Source organism: Mus caroli, chromosome 14, assembly GCF_900094665.2.
Source record: "Mus caroli chromosome 14, CAROLI_EIJ_v1.1, whole genome shotgun sequence".
In the NCBI taxonomy this organism is placed as follows: domain Eukaryota; kingdom Metazoa; phylum Chordata; class Mammalia; order Rodentia; family Muridae; genus Mus; species Mus caroli.
Window position 1 is genome coordinate 47423473 of NC_034583.1, and position 8927 is coordinate 47432399.

The following is an 8927-nucleotide window of genomic DNA, read 5'->3' on the forward strand; positions in this document are numbered from 1 at the left end:
ACCGATGAAGGGAGAGTGTACTGAGACGATGACTGGAGTTGGAGCATTTAGAGGCAATGTGAAATCTACTGCAACAGAATGTCCCTGGAATCTTTGAAGGAGACTCTCACAAAATCTCTAAGTCCTGGGAGATACAGAGGCTGAACAGGCCATCTTCTGTAACCAGGCAAGACTTCCAGTGGTGGTAATGGGACACCAACCTGGCCAGAAGTATTTGACCTACAATTTGTCCTGTCTATAAGATGTGCTGGGGTAAAGGTGGCACAGCAATTGTGGTGTGGCCAATCAATGACTGATCAACCTGAGGCTCGTATCACCAGAGGTGATTCAATACCAGACACTGCCTGCATGTTCAGGAAGCAGAGGCTAGATAGCCCAGAGACCAAGGATGGAAACAAACACAACTGGCCATAAGGAGAAGTCAATGAAATGATTCCTGCTGATAGTCTGCCAACTCATAGATGAATGCCTACCCCATCAAGATCAGAGAGGCTTCATCCAGCAACTGATGGGTCCAGTTGCAGAGACTCATGGCTGAACACTAGGCAGAGCTAGGGGGAAGCCTCACTGAAAAGGATCTGGAATGATTTTACAAGCCAAATGGGTCAAGTACACTAGGAAACACAGTCCACAGAATCAACTGGCAGGGCTCATAGAGCCTCTGTGGATCTCAGCTAGGTCCTCTGCATATGTGCTATGGTTGTGAAGCCTTGTGTTCTTGTGGAACTCCTAACAGTAGGATTAGACATGTCTCTGAACCTTTAATCTTCTCTTGTACCACTGTCCTCCTACTGGATTGCCATGTCCAATCTTGATATGAAGGGTTGTGTACCTTGTTGAGCTGTGTTCAGGTGACATCCCTTGGAAGCTTATGCCTCTCTGAAGGGAAGTGGGGGAGGAGTGGATCTGAGGGAGAGGAGAGGTTGCAGGTGCTGGAAGAATTGGAGGGAAGGAGAACTGGTCAGGACAGAATGTATGAGGGAAGAAAAACTATATTTCACCAGGCTGCTGTGTGAGGGACTTGAATACGGTCACATGGGTCACCATGTCTGTCGTATAGTTCAGTTGGAGTGGTTGAGTCTGTGATTTCAATGTCAAGAAAGATAAAGCCTCTCTACTTGACTTTCTCCAGCTTATGTGTTATGGTAGAGGGTCTATGTGAAGTACATAGAAAACCACCCCGGGTAGAGAGTTTATAAGTTTCTCCCAACTCCACACACTGCATTCTGAACCCAAGAACACCATGTCCATGGAACTTTAGAATACAGAGAATTTGATCATTTTTTAAAAACATGATTCTTTTAAATGCATTCCAGATATAGAGCCATGGATGCCACATTGAGATCCCTAGAGAAACAAGAGGATGAAGGTGAAGAAGGAGTCCACTGTGTACCTGATACAAAAGCAGAGACCTGGAAGTGTTGGTTGATAATGTCAAAATATATTTGGAGCCTAGCATCCCTTGGATCTCTAGAGGTCACAAACTGCCATATCCCTGTGTGGCCAATAGGGGGCGGCCGAGGTTCCAGAAAAAGCCGGGTAGTTGAGAAACTGGAGGTCTTGGCTGAGATTCTCTGTCCATGGAATTGTCCAGGGATCATTAGCCTGGCTTTGGTGGGAGGGGTAACCCCAGGTGACTGGCAGCCCAAGTCTGGCTGGAATATGAGGTAGAAGAGAATCTATACTTTTGGAACTTTATAGGTAGAGGAATGAAAGGCTGCTATAAATCAGGCCTGGGTGAGGTAGGGATGGAATAGAATCTACTGTTAGCTAGAGGTCAGATGGGAAACACTGGGAGGCCACAAAGGGGGACAGAAGTTGACTGAACTCTGTGGTGGACTGGGAAATGGACCCAGGTGAGTCTGGGTCCATCAGAGGGATAGCTTCATATTTGAGACTACAGAGAGTTCAGGTGAGGAGAGCCCCTACCCCACTAGAGAGGGGGACCAGAAACAGGAAACTGACTGGGTTGCACAGCCCATTGCCTTCTGAATTCCCAGAATCAAATCTCCTCTCACCCCAGTGCCTTGGACTTTCTGCCATTGTGGCGGGATAACAGTGACTCAGAGATATAAGATTTTCCTAGACCTAGAAGATTCATTTCTAGAGAACTAATTTTGAACTAGTGAAACAGTGTAGGGCACCTCAGTAGTGCTGTAGACTCCTGATGTTTGTGTTGTGAGAAAGCCAATCTTGGAGACTTGAGAACTCAATATGGGTATGGTTGATGTCATGGCACACACTTCTGATCCTAGCACCAAGGAAGCAGAGACAGGCAGATCTCTGTGAGTTGAAGGCCAGGCTGGTTTACACAGCAAACTCCATGAAACCAGAGCTATATAGTGAGATCCAATCTTATAAATGGAAACCAAAAACCAGCACCCTCCTTCCCACCATGTATGGGTAATAAACATGTGGGAATTGTGTGGCCTGAAGTTCCAGTAAGAGGAGAGGGTGGGCAAGGAGGAGGAAGGAAGCCCAGAAGTGACAGGGGAGGTCTGCCTGGGCCAGCAGGGGGTGCACACCATGAAGTGACTCAAACAGCAGAGAACTTCAGCTCTATGCACTCTGGAGGTTATTTATTGTGAATTTTCATTCTTTGCTGCCCACTCCACCTGGTTCTTGCCTGAGGTCAGACAGGCTGGTCAGGCACGGGTGGTTTAACACCTGTTAGAGCAGCTTCATGTTCCTGCTTATCCATGGCAGGAAGTGCACGACCTTAGTGAAGACTCCTGAAGAGATTGTTCTGTTTTTTGCATAGGCGAAAACTCCATATGCTTGGTTGTCACATACGAGGGGTCCCCCCGAGTCACCCTGTGGGCAGAGAAAGGAAGAACTTAGCCTGGCTCCCTCTGGCTCTGCTCTCCCTACCTCCTCCTGGCAAGGATAACTTTAGATCAGGGTCAGGACAGGTTTTCCAGCTTCCCTCAGTCCCAGAGCTCCAGGGCAGCCCAACTTTTCCTTCTATCCCAGGCCTAGGCTTTCTCTGAAGTCCTCAGGGATCCTGAGATAATTTATCCTGTTTGTGATGACAGAGGTTTTCCTGCTTACACTCTTGCTATACCCACTCAAGACCCCAAAGCTGGATTATTGGACTTTCTGTTCTCTGAAATGAGGCTTGAGGGTTTTGCCATTCTCACACCATGGCCTCTTCCAGATCCCTCTCATTTTGTCTGTTAGATGCTTGAACTCCCACCTTGAAAGGAGTCTTTATTTTCTTCAAGTCTCCAGCACAAATCTCTGTGGTCTCAGTGTAGGGTCGGAAACGCCTTTTGCATTCCTCATCCTCCTGGATGATCAGTTGAACCTCTCGTAGGCGGGCAGATACTTTAGTGTCATTGATGGACCTTGACCCCCAGCCAGCCACACTGCACACATCCCCTGGCTTCACCTGGGCATTGGGTCTGGGCAACTTGAGGGGCCTCACAGCTTTAGTTCTCTTGGCCTTCCTCTCCAGCTGATAGGGAAGAGAGAGGAGAGACCAGCTCAGATAGGAGCCTGCTACCCTGACACTCTTTGAAAGTCAAAATGGAAGAGAGAGAAGAAGAACCAGTATCAGAAAAGGAGGGGGAGGCCAGCCCTGCACCAAGAATAACACAGCCAGGGGGCAGGGGTTTGTGGTTGGGAGGGTGGCCGGTCTCACCTTTAACAGCATGATGTCACTGGATAAGATAGTAGCATTAAAATCTGGATGGGGAATGTCTTTTGCCACAGGGATGATCTGCTGTGTCTCCTCCTTAGCTGTGACGTTGTGGGCCCCCAGTGTGACTGTCATTGAGCTTTGGAGAGACCTTAGTGGAGAGCAGAGATGTGGACTCAGTCAGAGAGGATGCAGTCCAGGAGGTGTGAAAGGCAGGGTAGGCAGGGTTGGGCTGCTGAGAGGACTTGAGGACCAAGGAGGGTCTCAGAATCAGACCTACTGCTCTCTGACTCTTAAGAACATGGGACTCCCGGGGGCTCCCTCTTGTATCTAGGCAATATTCCATAGCTTGCATTGTGTTTTAGTGTGAACTTTCAACCTCAACAACTGCTTTAAGTTTGGCCACTGTCCTGCTGGCTATGACCTCTTGCACTTTGACCTAAAATATACCTCTCATCAGATTCCCATTTTCAGTCCTTCAACAGAAGTCACAATAGAGGAAAGAAGATGTGTGTGTGTGTGTGTGTGTGTGTGTGTGTGTGTGTGTGTGTGTGTGTACACCTTAGAAAAGGTGGGCTTTCTGCTTCTCCTCACCTGCTTTTGCAGTGAGCAGCTGTCAGCACAAAGTCATCTTGAACCAGGAAGCCTCCGCAGTATATCCTGTTCCCCTTAATATCCACAGACATAACGAACGCCATGTATGGGCGGGAGTGTGGTTTCACCACATGGCCGCCGATGATCTCCTCTGAAAAAAGGGCTAGAATATGTCTAGAAGCAGTAGATAGGGTGAGCAGGGTCAATCTAGGGAGTGACTGGGCGTCGGATCTGCATTCCTCAAAGCCTATTGCAGACAGGATTCCTTGCCCATGGAATAAACTTTGCTGACATTTAAACCTTAGAACCCTGCTCTAGGAAGGTGTGGGTAGCACTTGACTTACACCTCCTTCTTTACAAATGCATGGAGGGACAAGCTCTGTCTTCATCATGTAGAGGCTGCGGGAATCCTGTGAACATCCATGCTGCTGTTTGGTTGTCAGTGAGCATCTCACCCCTGTACTATTGCCTGGTGTCATTTTCTCACATTATACCCACACCAACCATATAGAGGTGGATTTTCTAACATTATTGTACCTAACACATCTTGGGTTCTCAGTAAATGCTTTTTGCTGTTTGAAAGAGTGGCTTGTAGTTAACTGGGGGGGCTGGTGGGTCAGTGCTGATGGGATTCTGAGCCAGGGACATATTGGAACAATGTGCTGTCCTAACTGGAATAGCTGGTGACCTGCAGAAGAAGTGGAGAGGCCAACTAAAACTAGCCTGCAAAGCTGGTGGAGTGTGCAGTGCAGGTTCTTGTCAGCCTGGGTCTCTTTCTTCTGCAGGGTTGGGGGTGGACTTAATAAATAATGCTGAGATTCTTGAGCTGGGGGCCTCACCCTTTTGTTGACTGGTCATTAAATCTTCCTTATCCCTTGGCTAAAGTCAAGATGCACATTTTTGATCTTTGCATTCTGTGCCACATCTCTTTCTAAGGATGATCCAGTCTCCAGGTAATGAAAAAACAAAAAACAAAAAACCAAAACCAAACCAAACCAAAACAACAACAATAACAAGAAAAACAACTGGGAGAAGCTAGTCGCTACTAAATTTCTGAGAACATCTCCCTTCCTCAGACCTTGTTGGGAATCTAGCCAGTGTCAGGTTTCCAAGTCTGGGTTTGGTACCTGAGGTTCAGAAACATCCTGGGTCCAGTGCCAGGACAATTCCTGACTACCGCTGGGCAGAAAGTCACCAGAGGTGTCATGGGACGGCATCACTGGCACAGGGGTGTTTACTCACCTGCTCCAGCTCCAAGAGGCAGAAGTAGGGTCAGGAGAATCAGGACTGGTGGCATCTTCCCAGGAAGGCTGCTCAGGATGGAGGAGGGCAGAGTAGACACTGCCCTTGGAAGGCGAGGAAGGAGATGTGGGCTCAGGGGCCTCACAGGCATTTTAAACCTATGCACCTCTGCTTCTGATTGACGTCACATTACTTAAGGAAATATTCTGGTTTGGGTAAAAATGACACTGTCACCACACTGACATCCTATGAGCTAAGCTGGAATAAAGGTCAAGAATGTAGAGGGTTGGAAGCTGTGGTTGAGGAGGCCTGAGACCCCAGGAAATCCACAGTGAACAAACGGACACAAGTATGTCATTCTTTATGGCTTACACATATTTTTTTCAATCTGGTAAAATCTCTTTGGGTTTCTTTTCTTTTTTTCACTCCTTCAGTTTTCAAAAGACAATACAGACAACCAAATTATCCTCACAGCAGTTATAGCACACTAGAGTACACTCCTAAAGTTCCACAGTACTGAGTGAGAGGTGAGACTGTGCTGTATTTGCTGGGCAGTGTTGTAGTGTATCAGGGCATTAATCTCTGGGATGATGTCATCCTGTGGAGCGATCTGAATATTTTGATGAATTAATCTGAACTCACTCTGACTCTCCTGGATCTCCTAGGAAGTCACAGAGAAATCTCAAAACCAAGTTTTCTCCAGGCAGTGGTGGGGCACACCTTTAATCCCAGTACTTGGGAGGCATAGGCAGGTGGATTTTTGAGTTTGAGGCCAGTCTGGTCTACAGAGTGAGTTCCAGGACAGCCAGGGCTATACAGAGAAACCCTGTCTCAAAAAACAAAAACAAAAAACAAAACAAAACAAAAAACCAAGTTTTCTGCCTTGTATTCAATAGTCATGTTCTTTCATACATAGTTAAGTGTAATAATGGATCACAAACGACAGGTATGCTTTTTCTGTTAACTGGGTATTGTCATTGTCTCTGGACAAGGAATTGAGGTCTGGATTTAAGGACCTAGCCCCATTTTCCCATTCATTTCCAGGTTAGAATTCAGACAAATGTCTACAGAGGTTACAACATACATATGATTCTGTTATGTTTCACATATGAGCCCTTCATGCTTAAGTAAGACATTTTCTCTTAGGTCATTAAGATCAGATCAGCATTGGCTTCCCTGCTGATGACTTCAGTGGTATTTCGTACAATGTTGTCTAGCATTATCGATGGAAAAACAAGGACCATGATTAGATCTTGAGTGATTATTTAATAGGCTACATCCAGGAGTGAGAGACAAGGATGCAGCTCTTAAAATGTCGTTTCATGACTGGGATCAGCTGACGGCCTGTGCTTAGAACACTAGATGGTGAGAGCTGTGTGAGATCACTCTCGGAGATAAGACAGGTTTGCTCTGCTTGGAGCATGTGTGTGCGTGTGTGTGTGCGCGTGCGCGCGCGTGTGCGCGCGTGCATCCAGAAAACCTCAGAGCTACCCTGGTCCTACTTTCCCATCACTGTTTGATGGATCTCAGATACTTTTGAATTTTCTTATTTTGCATTTTGGAACCAAAGTAGGATTTCTTGTCTTAATTATGAACTAAAGTTGTGAGATCATATGTGGATCAAAATTAGTCATGTAGTCCATTCTTATATAACATTTTAGCTTTTCTGGGCTACCATGAAAGGATAACTCTTTTGGGCTACACATTATTTATGTAAACTATAATGAGTGTTGATACTTCCCCCTGAATGGGACTGTGTATAAATGACATAGTATCTGTACATACAGATAAGCAACCAAAGCCTTACAGGACAGAATAATCTTAATCATATGGGTGAACACACTAAAGATTTTTAAAATTATGAAGGAGAATTCATGTTTGTGATATCTAATGAGTAAATTGTACACATGTAAGAAATAAAATTTGTTCTGGTATTCTTTTTCCACAGTGGTGAAAATTCATTGTGGCTTTTGAGAAATGTAATTTTCACCCCCTGTCTTGATGAACACAGCTCTGACCTCAGTGAATTCCTAAGGTTTTGCTGAGATATTTTGCTTCTAATCTTACTGTTAGTGTGCTTAACACTTTAGGGTGAAAGAAAAATTAAAACCTTACATCATCGCCACATTATCCCTCTTACCTCTTCCATGTCTCTCCACGCCCTTCAGGTTCATGGCTCCTTATCCTCTATTATCATTCTTTCACACAAGTACAAGGATATAAAATACAAATCTATCCTAGAAAGATGGTTTAATATTGCTTGAATGCATATTTCTTTCTGAACTACCATGTGGGATTAGATAACCTCTATGGTGCTCACCTTTGGGGAAGACTAAGTCTACCTCTCTCAGTAGATATTATTGTGTGTGTCTCTTCATCTAGTGAGGGGGCCCCTTTCTACTTCCCCATCCACTTTGATGGTCAACTGGTTTTGTCAATGTTCAGGTCTTGTTTTAGCAGGCATATTGTTGCGACTTTTAAAATCATCATCATCATCATTATTACTTTTGTTTTACACTCCAGATTTTATCCTCCCCTCATCCCTGCAGTCCACCCTCCAACTGTTCCACATCCCATACCTCCTTCCCATTCCTCTGTCTCCATGAGGATGTTCCCATTCTCCCTGATCCCACCAGACCTCTAAACTCCCTGTGCCCTCCAGTCTGTTGAGGGTTAGGTACATCTTCTCTGACCGAACCCAGACCCAGAAGTCTTCTACTGTATGTGTTGGGGGCCTCATATCAGAGATTTTTTTGTGTGTATTTTGCTTGTTAAATCTAGAGTCGGATCAGGGCACAAGTTCCTTCCGGTCCACTCCAGCACCAGGGTGTCTTGCCCCCGGAGTCCCGGGACGCCCACAAGGACCCACACAGGATGCCCCATGGGATCCTAAGACCTCTGGTGAGTGGAACACAGCATCTGCTCCAATCCAACAGCATCAGACCTGAGACTGCATTAACTAGGGAAGCAGATAACCTGGCCTGATCAGGGGCACAAGTCCCTTCTGGTCTACTCCAGCACCAGGGTGCCTTGCTGGCGGAGTCTCCAGACACCTGCAAGGACCCACACAGGATCCCCCATGGGATCCTAAGACATCTGGTGAGTGGAACACAGTGTCTGCTCCAAGCCAATAGTGCTGGACCTGAGACTGCATTAACTAGGGAAGCAGATAACCCGGCCTAATCGGGGCACAAGTCCCTTCCTGTCCACTCCAGCACCGGGGTTCCTTGCGCGCGGGGTTTTTGGACACCCCCAAGGTCCTCACAGGACCCTCCACGGGATCTTAAGACCTCTGGTGATTTGCCAGGAGGCAGGTTCAAACAGCAGATATCTGGCAACCTTCCCTGAAAGAAGAGAGCTTGCATGCAGAGAATACTCTGACCACTGAAACTAAGGAGAGAGCTAGTCTCCCAGGTCTGCTGATAGAGGCTAACAGAATCACCTGAGGAAT

The 8927-nt window shown here is 46.4% G+C and overlaps 1 protein-coding gene and 1 non-coding gene across 3 annotated transcripts; one reads left to right on the forward strand and one right to left on the reverse strand.

Annotated features, from left to right (window-relative positions):
- Nucleotides 1-2132: 2132 nt before the first annotated feature.
- Nucleotides 2133-2212, forward strand: LOC115029279. The gene has a single exon (XR_003834855.1). It is a non-coding gene; the product is annotated as a small nucleolar RNA SNORD55/SNORD39 (small nucleolar RNA).
- A 351-nt stretch (nucleotides 2213-2563) lies between these two features.
- On the reverse strand, nucleotides 2564-5611 carry LOC110309441 (granzyme D). Of its 2 annotated transcripts, none has more exons than XM_021182099.1 (5): nucleotides 5477-5611; nucleotides 4235-4385; nucleotides 3644-3791; nucleotides 3197-3457; nucleotides 2564-2814 (listed from the first exon to the last, which is right to left on the reverse strand). In XM_021182099.1, exons 1-5 carry the CDS (start codon nucleotides 5529-5531, stop codon nucleotides 2671-2673), a joined length of 759 nt encoding a protein of 252 aa, XP_021037758.1. In that variant the 5' UTR covers nucleotides 5532-5611; the 3' UTR covers nucleotides 2564-2670. The 2 variants fall into 2 exon arrangements, with proteins under 2 accessions (XP_021037758.1, XP_021037759.1); XM_021182100.1 differs by having other exon boundaries at nucleotides 2671-2814; nucleotides 3644-3779; nucleotides 5477-5531.
- Nucleotides 5612-8927: the final 3316 nt, after the last annotated feature.

Excerpts from the sequence above, each read along its gene's own strand:
- LOC110309441 (XM_021182099.1), bottom strand. The coding sequence starts at position 5,531 with ATGCCACCAGTCCTGATTCTCCTGACCCTACTTCTGCCTCTTGGAGCT. Across the intron at positions 3,792-4,234 it reads GCTGCTCACTGCAAAAGCAG|GTCTCTCCAAAGCTCAATGA; the intron begins GTGAGGAGAAGC and ends CTCTCCACTAAG. Across the intron at positions 2,815-3,196 it reads AAATAAAGACTCCTTTCAAG|GGTGACTCGGGGGGACCCCT; the intron begins GTGGGAGTTCAA and ends CTCTGCCCACAG.